The 17806-nt window shown below is 42.7% G+C and overlaps 1 protein-coding gene across 1 annotated transcript in view; it reads left to right on the plus strand.

Moving 5' to 3' along the window:
- The window catches only part of SPHKAP (SPHK1 interactor, AKAP domain containing), a 79588-nt gene extending 63613 nt beyond the window's left edge, over positions 1-15975 (plus strand). The window contains exons 9-12 of the mRNA XM_081006854.1: positions 8021-8107; positions 9745-9797; positions 9887-10071; positions 13483-15975. Of these exons, the coding sequence (XP_080862980.1) occupies positions 8021-8107; positions 9745-9797; positions 9887-10071; positions 13483-13626 (469 nt within the window). The 3' untranslated portion in view covers positions 13627-15975. The remainder of the gene's footprint in view (positions 1-8020; positions 8108-9744; positions 9798-9886; positions 10072-13482) is intronic.
- The last annotated feature ends 1831 nt before the right edge of the window (positions 15976-17806 follow it).

Below are 17806 nucleotides of genomic sequence, written 5' to 3' on the forward strand. Positions count from 1 at the left end.
ATCATTACTCTAATAATATTTTAGGCCCATTTCAAGCTCTCTTGGAAAACTAGGCATTCATGGCCAAGGGGAGTTCACCCCCCCCCCCACAGCAGATGTACTGTTAAACTGAGTAATATTTCTGCCAAGAAGCCCAATACTACAAACATTCAATTGCCATTTGTAATGTCCTCCCATTTACCTTTTGGAGACTAATCACGGCAGTAATCTGGTAATACCTGGAAGTAAGGGTAAGTAAATGCTGAACTGTGCTTCTTTGCACATATTTTCTTCATATTAACATAGTTTGAAGCACTGCATGGCAGTATAATTTGATTTCTACATCAACCTTTTCTAAGAGAACTTGTAAGCATTTAATTTTTTAAAAACATAGGCTCCAGTCCAACTGGAGTGCTGTTTAGGAGGAGATATGAAATTACACCAGAGTCACCAAAATTGTGAGGCCAGTGGGCATATTTGTAATTTTGAGAAAGCACAGTGGGCAACAGTCACAAAATGGCTGTTGTTGGCATAGGCCTCTGCAGTACATTTTATTAGGGTGTGCTCCCAGGGAATGAATGAATGAATGGATGATTATTTATTTATTTATTTATTTATTTAAACTAAGCACACCATGGGTTAATGCGTCTGTTCACCAGAGGGTTGGTGGTTCAAGCCCCCACAGGTACAGCTGTGGGCTGGATTCCTGCACTGCAGGCGGTTGGACTTGATGACCCTTGGGTGGTTCTACAATTCTATAAGCAGGGATGGGAAAACAACATGACAAACAAATAAGGACAAGAAAGAGGCAAAGAGGCAAAAAGTTAACAAAACAAACGCAATGAGAGTGGTCAAGAAGCCACACCAAGATGTTTTTTCCTGCAATGAAAAAGACTTGCGGCCAAGCTGACCAGAGGCAGGGCAGTTCTGGAAGGCTGAGGGGGTGGGAAATGACTCCTCCTCCTCCTCCTTGTCAGCACACAACAAAAGCAGCCCCTCACCCCCACAGATATCTCTCCACAAAACATGGCAATTGGCGCCCAGGAAGAGAAGGTGTCAAGAGACAGACGCAGGCAAAAAAGAAAGAAAGCCTGGAATGGTTCTGCAGCTTCTGCCCACATCTGAATCTGGATGCAGTGATTGGCTGGTGATTGGCTCAAGTGTCGGCTGAAGAGATTGAACCAATGCAAACAAGGACTGAGCAGGAAGAGGAAATAGACTCTTGTGTGTTGTGGATTTTCGAGGGGATATTTATGGAGACCTTCTGTGACTGCCACAGAAAGTACCATGTTGGTGACCACTGAATGATGTAGCCACAGTATATTTTGGCTCCTGATCTGTGTACGTGTGAACACACAGAAAGATGGAAGCATTTTGAATACCTTCCCTCTAACCACTAGGCAAGTCTTTTCTTACTGTAGGCAACCTGTACAACAGGCATAGGCAAACTTGGCCCTCCAGATGTTTTTCGGACTACAACTCCCATCATCCCTGACCACTGGTCCTATTAGCTAGGGATGATGGGGAGTTGTATCTCTGCTGGTAGCTCCTTAACTCCAGCTGCATATGCCGCACAGGATGCGATGGCTTCGCGGCCATGGAACGAACTCCCCAAAATTGTCATAGTTCAGAGTCCAGACGGCTCTGAAAACACATCTGAATGGCCTGGATCTAGCTTACCAAACTTGTGTCCTTGGTCTGACGTTGAGCGTCCCCGTGAAGCTGCAGACTGGTTGCAAGACAACAGTGGAGGCACTCAAAGTGCCTTGGAGGTGGCTTTGGCCTGTGCCGCTACAGTCCTTGGCACCATATCGAGCCCACATGCCGCAGAGAAGCTCAAAAGAGAACAGGAAGCCGCGGACTCTCAAACAATTTCTAATGAAGTGTTGGAGGAAAACTCTCCCCAAGGCATCAGTAACAGCCCGCCTGTGGATTACTCATTCCCATCTGCCCTGTGTGGCATGACTCAAGTAGCAAGTGCTGTTGCAGTTTGTGGTCTTGGTGACAAGAAAGATGATAAGTATCCTGCAGCCTCCGGTGGACTCTTGTCTGCCGCAGAGACATCAGCAGCCATCACTCTTCACTGTAGCATAGCTGTGGGGAGCAGCATGGAGAATCTGAACAATAGCGTTGCACAAGCATTATTCAAAGAGGCATCCTTAGTGTTAGCCAAGCCTGAAATGTACAGAAATCTAGGCGACTTTATGGAATCTGTAAATGGGAAAATTGTCCAGGCTGTGACAAAGCCCTCAGTTCCCCATTTGGAGGAAGTGATTGTTGATGAACTTGCCCAGAACTTGTCCAACGTTATTCTGAGACACTCAGTGGAAGAGGTCAGGAAGAAGCAGCTAAACACACGACCTGAAAGCAATGTAGACCTCAGTACCCAAGATGTTTTTATTGCAACTGCAAATAAGCTGCTTTTTGATGTGCTGTACTTCACTTGTAAGAAAATGAGCGATATCACACAGCTCACTGAGTCTTTAAGTACTTTTGCTGAAGATAATCTTAGCTGGCAGGTAATGGAGAGCCAACCAAGGGAGTCTACAAATGATCTATTACAACCATCTCCAGACGACTCTGATAATAAGCCTCCTAGTACTTTTTGTGGCACTAGCCCTAACATTGGTGTTGTACCCACAACAAAAGACGTCAAAGAGGAAGTTGTGCTGGAGACCCGGGAATCGGCCGCACCTCGTGCAGCTTCACCACCTAGGGTCAATGCCCATAGTTCACCTTCTGGGAAAACGTCTCCCAAAAAAAGGTATTTGAAAAGAACTGCAAGAGAGTGCTACAAATCCATACATCCCAGTAGCAGCAATCATACAAAGAAAGAACTCCGGTCGTTTACCGGCAGAGAAGACACAACGCTAGCCAATGAATGCAGACATGGCATTCAGGAACGTCCATCTTCCAACACCGCACCAAGTACAGAAAGTCATGAAAAGCATGTGTGTGGTGACACATGGCACAATGAAGCCCAACTCAGCCTCTCCTTATTGGGTAATCAGGGTTTGTTGCCTTCCCAACCTCTGCTGCAGTTGAAGCATCCAGCAGATAAATACTGTGTAGCAGATTTTGCAGAGGAATTGGCAGAGACGGTGGTCTCTATGGCAACGGAAATTGCTGCCATTTGCCTTGACAATTCAAACGGCAAGCAACCTTGGTTCTGCGCGTGGAAAAGAGGCGGTGAGTATTTGATGCCCCAAGCGTTGTCATGCCGAACCATGAAAAGGAAGAAGGAGGCACAGTCCAGTGGATCGGTCGTGAGAAAGCATCGGCCGCCCAGGCTTAGTGAGATCAAGAGGAAAACGGATGAGCACCCTGAGCTAAAAGAAAGGCTTATGAACAGGGTGGTGGACGAATCCATTAACCTTGATGACACACTGGATCCATGCAATAGCTTTGCCAATGAAGTAGCTGCTAAAATTGTGAATTTGGCTGAGTTTTCTGTGGCTGATAATGCGTGGCAAAGCCCAAACCACCCTCGAAATAGACTGCACTGTGACAGATGGAGCAGAGTCAACGCATCCAGCTGTGAAAGCATTCCCGAGGAGGACTCCGATTCCAAAGGGTCTGCAAATACTTTGGGTCTCACAAACACTTTAGGGCAGCCAATAAGCAGGACCAGCTCTGTCTCCAAACAGTCCAGCTGCGAGAGCATTACGGACGAGTTTTCAAGGTTTATGGTCAACCAGATGGAAAATGAAGGTCGAGAGTTTGATTTACTACTTGACTACTATGCTGGGAAGAATGCAAATAGCATCTTGACTTCTGCAATGCAACAAGTTGCCAAGAAAAATGGCCACCTCAACGTGAGGCCAAGTTGCCCATCCAAACAGTCCAGCACAGAAAGTATAACAGAAGAATTTTATAGATATATGCTGAGGGAAATTGAAAAGGAAAATAGAGAGAATGTGTCTTCTGCTAGGAGTGCCAAGGACTGGAGTAGCAATTTATTACCTCCTTCCCAACGCTCACCTTTTTGTTTCAGACAGTCCTCGATGCCCGATAGCAGAAGCTCGGCTTCAAGGCTAACAGTGAATGTGCCCATAAAAGCAAATTCATTAGACGGCTTCTCTCGCAATGGCCACAGGGATTCTTTAAGTGTAGAGCCAATCAGCACAGCTTCCTCTTCAGGGCTTTGCAAATCAGACTCTTACCTGTACCAAAGATGTAGGACTGATCAGGCAACCGACATGCTGATTCATGAGACATGGGCGAATTCCATCAAAGCTCTAATGTGCAAGAACAAAATAATAGCAAATGACGCAGAAGTTTCTGAGCTTGACCAGCATCCTCACGGCTCCCCACCGCATGTTCAACAGTATGCAAACAGGCTGGCTGCTAATATTGTTGAAAGCGGGAAGACTTTAATTGTCCATCACCAAGATTCTGCAAACAGAGATCACGCAGCAGACAGCAGCCATGTCCCAATAGGGATGCAAAAAAACTGTAAACCAATAGGAGACAGAATAGATTTAGATGTGAAAAAACCACATTCTTCATCCCCTGGATTTTTTCCTACCAACCATACAAGCTGTTCTGTATGCCTAAGGGAAGTGCCTTTAATTCAGATAGAAACAGAACAAAGAGAAGACCTTGACGAAGTCTCAGAACCATTGGCGGAAGTTAACGTGGCCTCTGGGAAACCAAGGGGGTATCTCAGCAAACAAAAACGTGCGGAAGCAGATTCAGGAAGGCACCTGGATTCCTCAGCAAACAGCAGGTAAGTTTTATAACCAGATTGAAAGCATGGGGCCCTGTGCCTGATAAACCTGTGGAGCACCACACATCTCCCTTACGCAGAAATGTAGGCACGCGCGCACACACACACACACGTAACAGCTCCCTCCATCTCTATTCTGCTGTACCCCTTAAAGCTGAATTACGCTTTTCAAATCTAAGGACCCTAATTTGCAAATTTGCATATCTTATGTCCTATGCTCCCTCCCCACTCAAAAAAAGTTAAATGTCATAACAGAATCTGTAGCTACATATGACACATGTTTATAAGGCATGAATACAAGAATCCTGCACTTATTTGGAAGCACTGAACTCAATGGGGCTTATTTCTGATAAAACATTATAAAATTATACTTTAAGGAAATCCATGATGGGCCATATAGCTAGCCAGTGCATGACCAAAGGTTGCAAAACATACTTTTTTGCTCTTCAATTTTGCTTGTAATCTGGAGCATAATCTCTACTCCTCAATCTTGCCAAAATAATCTGTTACATTCCCCCGTGGTGAAGATCTGGCTGGGCAGACACTCTGTTATTATTGTAAATGATCTAGACCTGGACCTCCATTATGACTAGATCCCTACTAAGTAGTTCATATTAAGTTTAATTATCAAAATATCCCTTTTCCAATAAACTGCTGGTGGCTGTGGATTCTGAGGTGTGCTGCCCTGCCCTGCCCATTTCTTCTTTGAACTCCAAAAATACACAGACTTGTGACGGCTAAAGAGCTCTCGCTTTCATATTGTGTGCAGATTTAAGACTATGGAAATACTCCAGTCACCACCCACCGCACATTAGATATTGGGGGGCAAGCATTGTTACCGAGAGAAGAACTTCTAAAGATGAGCTCAGCTACATGCAGCAAGAAATAATCTTCCTGCTTTATGCTATGTTCCTTCCCTAGTCTTCTCCTTTTCTCTGCGCACTGAAGCACATTGGACTTTGATTTTGCCAGACAACAGATGTAGAAGGGGGATGGGTGACAGGGACCAGAAGGGAACGGATCAGAAGATGCAGCAGTGCAATCCCCATGTTGCAATTTACCAGCCCTGTTGGCGGCAAATTCTATATATGTGCCCCCTTTAATATCCAAAAAGGCAATAAAAATCTATTAGCTGGTGGTGTTCCATGACTTGCAAAAAATAAAATAAAATAAAGAATGGTCCAAGTGATTTGGCTGACCGATACAACAGTGCTTAGGAGCAGGAAGAATTTCCCAAGAGATTTCTCCTTGCTTTATCAGAATCTTTCCTTTCCTTTCCTTTCCCCAATCAGCTTAACTATACACAGCGATCCTGAACCTCAAGCTCCCAAGGAGGCCAAAGCGGTGGAAGAGTTTCCAGTCCCTCCCAGCAGCAGTGACGAAAGCACAGGTAGCAGCTGGTGCCAGCTGGCAAATGACGAGGACAATCCTGAGGATACAAGCAGCTATTTGCAACTCAGCGAGAGATCTATGAGGTAACCACATGCCCCTTTTGAGCCGCAAGGGGTATAATCACCAGCATAAACGTTTTGATTGTCATTGGCTCAGAATGAATGTAGCTTGAGTGTGTCCAAAAAGAGGACTAGCTTTCATACGGTGCTGCAGGAGGCCTCATTAAGTATTTGGAAACCATGGAAAGAAATTGCCACCCAACCCTAAGCAATCACTTCCTGTTCCTGCAAGGATAACACCATCTGAGAAGCTAATTTGAGTCAATCATGGCTCATTTGTCAGTTCCATCTGGGTCATTTACATCTAACACTGTTGTACTGAGTTCTCATTCTCTATTGGCGTGGACACAATAGAAAACTAAGGACTGGACAAATTACTGAAGCAGGACTTCTTTCTTTCTTTCCTAGCATCTAAGTATTATCATATCATTGCAAGCTCTTAGAGTCAACAGTACAGTTCCAAGATGGGAACTGTAGGTCCATATAGATTTGTTACGATCTTGAAACTGGATTCAGTAGAACTACTCAGTCTGTAAGGAGAGAATCCAGTTCTCTTTGGGCAATTTGCCTCATTGCTCCAGGTGTTTCTGACTACTCAAATCTAAATCTCTGCTGTCACTGCAGCCTAAACATAATTGCCAAATTTACCACCACTAAAAGCCATTAGTTGGTTGAGATCTCACTATAGGTCATCTGTTCCAAGAAGTAAAAAAATGAGTTGAAAATCACTATTGAGATCCCACTGTTGTTTTCAGTCTTTGCATGATATGACTCACAGCCAGTGTGGTGTACTGTTTATAGTGCCAGTGTAGGGCTTATGGGACCAGGGTTCAAATCTCCACTTGGCCATGAATGTGTCCTTGGGCCAGTCACTGCCTCTCAGCCTAACCTACCTCTTAGGTTGTTGTGGGGATTAAATAAGGAGGCAGAGAACCACGTATGTTACCTCGAGCTCCTTGGAGAAAAAGATGAGATATAAATGCAATTAATTGATTTTTTAAAAAATCTTGTGTTTGAGGCTGGAGACAATAAGAGGCGACAAATTATAAAAGACACAGCAAGACATCAAACATTTAAAAATTTCCCTTCAGATGTCTTCCAAAAGTCATATAGTTGTTTATCTCCTTGACATCTGATGGGAAGGTGTTCCACAGGGCGGGCACTACTACCAAGAAAGCCCTTTGCCTGGTTCCCTGTAACTTCACTTCCTGCAGTGATGGATCCACTAGAAGGCCCTTGGAGCTGGACCTCAGTGTCCAGGCTAAACGATGGGGGTGAAGGCACCCCTTCAGGTATGCAGGGTCGAGGCCATTTAGCACTTTAAAGGCCTAAAGGCCTCGACATTATCTCTGGCTACACTGTGATGAGTCTTAGGGTTTTATATAATATGGCAACCACTTGATGACACAGTATCAAGTGATAATTAGCACATATATGAAGCAGCCATCATGACTCAAATACCACCAAATGTTCACATCCCCTGACATCACTCTCAGGACAGCCTTCTGCCACTCATCAAGTGATGAGACATCAAGTGATGTAACCAGACTTTACATAGCATGTTTTGCTCTGAGCTGAAATGAAATCTTCATTTTTGCCTTACCAAACCCTCAGCTTAACACTTGATTCTTTCTCTGTCAGTTCATAGCACCAGTAGATGTGTAACTGTTGTGTACTGTTTGACTAAATACGTCCCCATCTTTTGTGTTGCTGGTAACAAATTGCTGAGTCAGGCAAGAACTGTGTGCCCTTGTTCTGAGAAGCAGAAAAGCAGCCGCTCTGTCTGCCGCTTTGCTTAACAATGTCTTCAAGTGCATGCTGGTGCAGACTGGCATTAATACTTAAATTTTTGCATCGTCAGCAATGGCAACAGCAGTACCACTAGCAGTCTTGGCATTATGGACCTGGACATTTATCAGGAAAACATGCCATCTTCTCATACAATTAAGTAAGTAGCTGCTAAGGTGACCTCTGATCTTGGGAAGCACTGCTCCATTTCAGCTGAAAACCATTCACATCATCCAGAATGTGCCAAGCGGCTCCCGTGCCTCCATTATTCATCCAGCTGCTCTCCTTTCTTGCTGCCGCTTTAACTCCCATCAGCGATGGTTACAATACAAAGTTAGTTATTTCCATTAAGTGGTGATCAATTATTTCCATAAAGTGGTGTCCACATTTTCCAGTTGCCCACCACATTCACACTTAATTTCATAGTGTGCTCCAAAGTGCAGATTAGCTGCACTTTGCCCTCATTCTCTAAATATACTGTTGCAAACGCAAGGTGTGAATTTCCCCCCTGAAATGTTAGAAGCCAGCAGTTTCAGTTACAGTTTCAGTAATTGCTATCTCTGGCAAGCAGCCATCTCTTTCTGATATAAACAACTGCCTACAGCAAACACAGGCCCTGGTTGAGCAGCACATTTTTGTGTTTATTTCGAAGGTTTGTACCCCATCTTTCATTCAAATGATTTACAACAGGTTGTAATATACATATATACACACACACACACACACACACACACACACACACATATATATATATATATATATATATATGAATGACTATAAATCTCACGCACATGCACAGCCCAGCAACCTTTAGTTTTCTAGCTAATGGACAGGGCCAGAACGTGCTTTCCTTTGGGCACCCAGCCCCAGGGAACTAGGCATTGAATCAGAAAATTCCTTCCAGCAGGGAGTGGGTCGCAAGGTTGCTTCTCTGACCAATGGATTGGGCAAGGCTGGTCTGACAGACCTCCTTATGGGCTCTGGGCAGTGGCAGAGACTTTAGTGAGCTTGCCCTAAGGTCTGTGAACCCAGAATAAGATGAGCTGTAGTTCAGGGGCACAGCACATGATTTGCATGCAGAATATCCCAAGTTTACTCCCAAGCTGGGGCTGATAGAAATTGTACTCTAACATTTGGAGAGCACCATTATGGCTTCATGGTACAATGGCAATGGCCTTCCAGAGTTTCAGACAGAATCTGGAGCTGCCTTGTGCCAATCTGGAGTGGACCCAATTCGGTTCAGGAGTTGACCAAATTGGGTGCGCAGCCCTGCCTCTTAGGTTCCCATTGGTTTTGCTCCAGGTTTGATTGGCAGCTGCGTAGATATTTTTGAAAGGGAAGGAACCAGAATTCCTTTTGGGGGGAAAGATCCCCATAGAATTTTTTATCCTCAGTGTTTCTAAAATTTATTTTAAGTCACCCTGAGTTCAGTGCTTACAGTGGGAGGGTAGATACACAATTTCTGAAATAATATCAACTTGATAGCCTTAAAACTGAGTACTGATGCTTAAACCTCCTGTCTATAAGGCTCTGTGACTAATGAGATTTCACAAGATACTTCAGAGTTTCAAAGGGCTTTGAGTTTGATACCTTGGTAGCAAATGATAAAAACATAAAAGACCCCTTAGTGTGAATGCTGATACACGTACCCCAAAAGCAAGTTCATTTTAAGTGTAGAAATCAAACTGGAGCATCTCAGGTCCCTCTCTGAAATCATTTCAGCTTTCATGAATGGACGTCAGGGCATGTTGCAAAGTTATATACAATAATCTTTTCTTGTTCTTTTTGTTTCTTAAGCGAATTAGTAGATGAAAACACATTCCACAACAAAATGCCAGAAAAGGTAGAAGGTAAGTTGTATGTCGTAAAACAGGGTGTAGGAACTCGTTTTGTTTTGCCTGCAAGCACTGGGAAAATGATGGTGGCCTTCTTTCCTCAGAATGCGCTTCTGGCTTATCCACCGGAACAGCCAATGGGCAAAAGGATCTCTTGGTGATCAACTTTGACCTGGAACCAGAGTGCCCTGACGCAGAATTGCGTACCACCCTTCAGTGGATCGCTGCATCAGAGCTTGGGATCCCCATGATCTATTTTAAGAAATCTCAGGAAAATAGAATTGAAAAGGTACGGATCTCTGTTGCAGGAGAAAAATGATGGCAAATGTGGGGTAGCACCCACTGACAGGCAGTATTTGAAGAACTAAGACCATCATGTTTTCTTGTCATAGGTATTAGAGTAATGTTTTAAATATACTGCCCCGCCTCTAGTATTTTTATCTATTATTATTGCATTTATATCCCACTTTGCCTGCACAAAGGTCAAGGTGATATATATTATTCTCCCCCTCCCTATTTATCCTCCCAACAACCCTATGAGATGGGGTATGCATAGGGACAGTGACTGGCCCAAGGTCGTCCACTAAGCTTCACTATTGGGTGGGAAGAATGAAATACAAACCTGTGACAGAAAAGCCATTCAGGAATGACCTTATAATTTGGATGCCACTCTGTGCTACATTAAGGTATCGCAAAAACCTGTGCAGTCACAGTTGTGGGGCACAGAGGCCCCTGTAAACTAGGCTTGCTCTAGTATCCCAAGCACTGAGATGCATAGCAGGAGTTTAGCAGGGCAATCAATGTGGTGCCCTCCAGAAGCCCTGGCCAGCATGACCAATGGTCAGGGGTGATGGAATATGTAATCTAAGGACATCTGGGTACCATGTTGGGTACCTTCAGTTTAAGCCATCTTGGCTTGTGAAATTAGATGGGATGCAAATGTTTTGTCTAAATAGATACGAGTTCTCTCTTGCCTTCAACAGGGATGGAGCAGGTACTGCACAAGGTCTTGTCTTGGATCCTATGAGCTGCTGTGTCAGGACAAGAGCTCATAGAATCAAGCCCTGGATCTTAAAAAAAAAAGTGTGTGAGAGAGAGTTGGTATTAGGTACAGCTGAGGCATTGTTTAGTATTTTCTAAGGCAAAATATTTGGGAATCTTCAGCAATAATTTAAGCTGCATTCAGTAACAACTGCCGAAATTGTGTCCCATTATAGAAACAGCTGTCAGCTTTGCCATATGCCTCTGCAAATACTTTAACCAATTCCTAAAACACCCCAGAAAGTGATGAAACACATCCTGCCTGAATGCCTGCCCTTGGAAACAGCAAGCCTGGTTGAACATCTTTAAAATATGTGCTTAAGTTTAAAAGACCACATGTAAATGGCAAATTGTCCTGCTAGCTACGGAGGCACAATATATTTCCTCCCTTGTTTTGAAAGTAGAGTGATGAAGCCTAATCAGATATTGATTGTGAAAAGTAAAATAAAAAATAAAAAGGAGAAAGCGCTAATTTCCATTTGCAAACCAAGGGCCTGGGTGTGTGGTGTGATGATGCTCTTCGTTTCAAATAATAGCAAAGCACAAAAGTAGACAGTATAATATTTTTCCCCAGCTGCTTGGAAATCTAAAGGAAGATTTTTAAACACACACATACACACCACCACACAATTGGTATGCAGTAAAATCAATGCATTATTGTTCCTTCTAGATTTGACTTCCAATGACAAGGAGCTTTGGGCATTTTAGAACCCCTTCAGACTAGGATGTTTTTGCACATATATTCTGCAACACATCATTAACACAGTAAGAGTTGCATTAGTGGCAGATTTATACGGGATAACATTCCACTTTACTTGCTGTTCTGTGATGCTTCCACAATGCATCATTGTTATCTGGAAGGACACTCTTGCATTACAGCACAACAAAAGTGGGAGAGGAAATAAGCGGGAACGTTTGTGGTATAAAAACTTCCAGGAGTTCAGCAAGAAGTTACAGGACCCGCCCTGATTGGAAATGGAGCAGTATGTCTGTAGGCACAAAGCATATTTAAAACAGAATCGTGCATAACTACCCTGGCAACATCATGAGAACAAATCCTCATGAATGCACAACAAAAAATAATGTTTGGAGGGACCCTTGAAGATTTATGGGATACTCTGTACTCAATAATAATAATAATAATAATAATAATAATAATAATAATTTATTATTTATACCCCGCCCATCTGGCTGGGTTTCCCCAGCCACTCTGGGCGGCTTCCAACAAAATATTAAAATATAATAGTCGGTCAAACATTAAAAGCTTCCCTAAACAGGGCTGCCTTCAGATGTCTTCTAAAAGTCTGGTAGTTGTTTTTCTCTTTGACATTTGCTGGGAAGGCGTTCCACAGGGCGGGTGCACTACTACACACAACGCTAGTTCTTGTAGCCGCAGGCAGGCAGAAAGGGACTTCAGTGATGATGCTGGTGGGTCAGCTACCACATGTACAGACCCCTTCTACAAAGAAAATGCAACGTGCTTGGAGAGAGGACAGGGGTGGGGGCATTCTCCTTCAGGCCTAATTTGAGGCATTTCTGTAGGGAATACGACCAGATGATCTGGTGCAATACAGATTCCTCTGGTCTGCCCCTTGTTGAACCACCTCACTCCACTACCTGAGTGGAAATTTTCAAGTTGGTGCTCTAGGTTTGCCATTGGGTGTTCTTTCATGTAACGATGCAACACAATGAGCCTGAGGAGTAAATGTCTATAACATCGGCTGTCTCTCTCCCCCTTCACCTTCCTCGGGAAGCGTGACAATTTGAGGATTAGATTCTAAGTATGCTGCCAACACTGGGGCAGCCTGAGCACAAAAGAACTCTTATTTGAGACTCCTCATTCCCTCTGTTCCCCATGTTCAGGTGTGCATGCGCTATTGCTCAAGTAGTCAAAAAGCACTACTCTTAAAAAGGAAGAAATGTTTTTTAAAAAATAGGGAAAAACTCCTGGGGGGAGTCCAAGACAGCTAATGAGAATTACGTGTACTCAGTTACCATGGAATTCTGACTGTTTGCCAGGGCAAGGGGGTGGGCAGAATTGGAGGAGGAATGGAGTTTCCAGCGGGAGAGCAATGCTAGTTTGTAACCTGAACGGGATCTTCCACCCTGCAACATTTTGTGCAGAAACCACCGTATTTACTATTTGCATTGTAAATTCCTAAACATAGCTTGCCTCCTATTCTTAAACCAAAGCTTTTCCCTCAGGACTGCTTCATACAACCATTTAAGTATCAATTGATTTCTCATTACTTATTTACTTGTCACTTGATCGACAGCTGAGTGTGTCACTGATTCCAGTCAGAGGTTTTGCTGTGGAGGTGGCAGGAAAGATCAAACATGATTGGCCTGTGGTCACAGGATCATAGAGTTGGAAGGGACCCTGCCATCTAGCCCAATCCCCAACAATGCAGGAATATGCAGCTGTCCATATGGGGAGCAAACCTGAAACGTTGGCATTATCAGCAACCAGCTCTAACCAACTAAGCTGACTCATTCTCACACACAAAAGTCCTCACTTGATTCTGTAGTCAATGAGTGATGAACAATTAGAGCAGTGTGGGAGCCAGCCCTCCTGGATTCATATAGGTACAGTGAAAAGGAGAGAACCTAATTGGATGAAACCAACTCTTATGAGTAAACATTTCCCCCCCCCTTCCAGTTTTTAGATGTTGTGCAGCTTGTCAACGAGAAGTCCTGGAAAGTGGGCGATATCTTTCATGCCGTGGTACAATTCTGCAAACTCCATGAAGAAAGCAGAGAGCGGACTCCGAGCCTGTTTGACTGGCTACTCGAGTTGGGATAAGAAACCTTGTTACACTTGTTTTCATTTTTAATCCATTTTAAGTGGCAGTGATTTGTGAGTGGCCCTCTTTTTCAAAACATCAGCACATAGAACTGAGCAGAAATGCACAAACTCTGCCATGGGTCTGTTTTAGAGCTGTGAACAGGAAAGAAACTGGTGGGTGGAAAGGAAAGACCCGGAGTATACAGTTGTATCACATGGGGAACCTTGCGTTGGAGGACAGGGGCGTGCGCATTTTGAATTGACATTTGTGAAAACCGGAGGAAAAAACAATATCTGTTTCCTGTAATCAAACATACATACATTTCTGTCGGCTATGTGTATTGACTGACAGTGAAATCACACAGTAACAAAGGCATTTTTAAGAGAGAGAGAAAGAGAGGTTAGTATTTGTCATTTGACTACACTAGCAGTTTGCAGAATTGCGAGGCAAATGAATACGTAGGAGGATATGCCTCTCAATGAATTCTGTGTAATTATGTTTTCAAATTACTCCAGAAGAATAGAAAGAGGAGCCTGAGCTCTTGAACTGTGTCACAAAGAAGCGACATTCGCAAGCTGTTGAAATTCCTTTTTAAAAGCCGTTCGCCATTCGGCAGGCGTATATGTTCTGCTGAAAGGAACAAAATTCAGGTTGGCAGGTTTTCATGCAGGTCTTTAAAACTCCTTATCGTGTTGTGTTCTTTCCCTGCAGTTTTCAGAGGCTCTGTGCTCCAGTGAATGCTAATATTGGACTGCTCATTAACAGATTTGAGTCCCACACACAGCTTTACTAGCAACTCGCTGTGAGACTGTGGGCAGGTATTGGCATTTCTAAGCCTCCCCTTACTTTTACCTGGAATGGTGATTCACGTCCTTTGTAAAGTTCGTTGCAATCTGCGAAAGAACAGTTGCTTTTAAAGGAATTCATCTTTACTACTCAAATTATACAAATTGATGCTATGCAGATTTATTCAGATGCTAAGTCCCACTGAGTTCAACAAGCCTTACTCCAAGTAAGTGCTCATGATTTACAATCATTTGGTCTTAACTGCTGCACTCAAATTGGTTTAGCTTAGGCCAGCCTCATAGACTGTACCCTCATAGAAAGGGTGTGACTGTGAAAGCTTTTTATCCTAAAGAGAGAAACACCAAAGCAAGGAAAAAGGGGTGCCTATTAGGCAGGAATATTTGTGCAAACTGCCTCAACTATTCTACAGAATGTGAAAGTTTTAAGATCGCTTCTGACAGAACCTGGGCTCCAAAATATACTGAGCTGTGATGAATTGTATTAGATGGCACTTCTGAGAACAAGTTTCTCCTTTTTCATTATTCTTTTTATACTGATGGAATCATGTGATTATCAACACTTTAAAACCAAAATTTTAATGAGGTTAAATGTTTGGGGTGCCTGTGATCTTTTTATTGCATAAAAACTTGCCTGATTGTCAGTGTACATCCCCAATACCCTGATTTTCAAATAACTAGTAGTTTTTGCACCCATACTTAAAACGTTCTTTGGCTTTGGCCAAAAAGACTGCTTTTAATTTAAAGTCAGGAAAGGGAACTGTGTTGCAATAAAAATCTTCAGCTCATTACCCACTAAATATCTCTATTCCAAATTGTTAATATCCTTTACTAGCATCTTTGCAAAGCAGCAATTCTGTCATTTGCTTTTTTGAAAAACAGAATTTCAGTCGTTTGGCCATAAACAGATTCTGCCTGTATGTTCCTGAAGACTATGAAAGACATCTCTTATTTTCATTAAGATAGTATATGATTCTGTAATGTGTCCAAAAGTAAATTGTCTTTTTACACTATTTTTGCAGTACTTCTAAATAAAATTATTAAGAGCCATAATTGTCACCACTGCTTCTGTTAAATCCACTTCCACCCATGCCTGTTCTTTCGCAAAGGTGACATTTGCCAGCATATTAATCTAAGTGTTCAAGCGACTTTGCTGACTATATAGTTACTCCACAATACATGTAGAGGAGTAAAGGTCGTGGTTAATAATAGAAAGGCCAATTTATACTGCAAGCACTAGCTTTGGCTGAACAGCACCTGGGTCCACTCTGGAGATGTGCCACAATCCAAAAAGCTTCTCAAGACCAGTGTGCACTCAGTACCTCTCAGAAAACAGTAGTAAAGTTATGGAGCATTATAGATTGAAATTATACTGTTGGAAAGGTTATTTATTTTTAGACCAATTCCAGTTAGTTGTGTGTTACACAGACGTTTTGCGGTGGTAGAATAAATGTTTACAAGCACAAATAACATAGCTAACATGTGAAAGTGTGATGCAATTCCTTTCTGTATGCTACTTTTTAGTATTGCAGCCTGACTTGAAATAAATTTATGTTAACAGTCTGTGTCCTCTTTGCCTTTGTAAAACCTAATTTTGAATTAGCCTTTCTACACAGTAGAGAGGACATAAAGTATTTTCATATAGCAGCTCAGCAAGAAAAAGGATCAGTGTGTGACATCAGACAAAAAGGTATTTTACAAAAGTTCTGAATTGCTGTGAAATGCATTTGGTACAAGCTGAAGGGAATACATGGAATTGGAATGCCAACATACCCTAAAGGCTTCAGTTTTCAAAGTAGCTGGTCACCTGTAGCTTGAAGATTGATGGAAGGCCGCTAAAAATACATAATCCAAAGCACAAATATCTCAACATTTAGCAGGAGCAGGCTATGAGACCAGAATTCTTAATGTGTGGATCAAATAGGGAGACATGTACGTTCAAAAATGTATCCCAAAAGACTATTTCTGATGTATGCCTTCATCTGAATTGGAAGCCAAAGAAATACTGAACTGCTCTTGGAGTTTTAATCTTAAAAAGATAGACAAACAAGCTTTTAAAGAGGGAAGCGGGGAGCATTTGAAGTTTTTTCTTTTTTACAAGAATAGTGAAATATCAATTAATTTTTATATAAAATTAAATCCATATAATTCTAGATCAAAACTGCACAGCTTGTGTCTCAACAGGCCCACCAAACATAGCAGCTTACCCAGGGGAGGCTAATTTGTAGCCCTTCGGTGTTATTGTACTGCATCTTCCATGACCACTAGCCATACTGGCTGCCACTGATGGGAGACTTAGTTCAGTGACTTCCAAACTCCTGCATTAGGGGTTTAATAAGCCTGTTTTATGTGGGGCAGCAAACTCAAAGAGTTATTAAACACCCCATAGTATGTTGTTGGTGGACTACACTTTATGGACCTCTTTAAGGTATTGACATTCTAAGCCATCACTGCTAATGCAGCTGCACCTCACAATGCTGATCTGGCCCAACTCAAGTTAATAGGTGCATCTGAGTTAGAGGAGGTAACATTTCTGATCCAGAATAACAGGTGCACATAACAAAGTGCAAGTAGAGCTGGATCAGAAGAGAACTATCAAAAAGGGGGTTTCACCAAAACACATGTCTGAGGCTCTAGCAATGTAACCCTGAGTTAAAGGTTACCTCGCCTCCAATAGGGGGGCTTAAATACTGTAAATGCCAATAGCTTCAAAATATTGTGAAGTCTGCAACAAAAGTTTTCTTTCTCGGGAAAAGTATCTGCATATTTCTGAAAAACAAAGCTACACTTTCCAGAGCCTAAAGGTATTGTGCGTTGCTCTGTAGCAAATACCAGTGCTTTGCTTCATAGCAGATCACACCTAGCACTTCCACAGGCTTCATGGGAGGTAAACCATGCATAATATCAGAGACTCCTTAGGATAAAGCTGAACAGGGAAGTCAGGCTAGATTATATTTCAGTTCAGTTGACATTTTCAGGGCAACACAGCAAATAGGTTCTCATACTGGGGACACTAGGAATTCAAAAACACTGGGAAGCTAGATTTCATGCCAGTACCAAAGCAGCATCTGGATATTCAGGTATACACACATGCTGAGGCAAATCACTTTAATCACTTACTGCAATTAAGAGGACAAATGGGATTGGAGAAAAAAGGAAAATGGATGTGAAACGACAAGATGAAAAGCTGTAAACTAAACATCAACAAATCATGGTTCATACATTCGCAAAGGCTTGATTAAAAAGGTGTGAGCCCCTCTCCTCTATGGTGCAAGCTACTTCTCCAGTGTGGGCCAGACAGACCTCTTATTGAGGCCCAATTTTCATGTAATCATTCCTGCTCAAAGTGGCAGATCACATGAGCCAGGCTTGAGATTGGGCACTCAGTTCACAA

The sequence above is a fragment of the Podarcis pityusensis genome (assembly GCF_964106645.2).
Source record: "Podarcis pityusensis genome assembly, chromosome: 5".
NCBI classification, from domain to species: Eukaryota; Metazoa; Chordata; class Lepidosauria; order Squamata; family Lacertidae; genus Podarcis; species Podarcis pityusensis.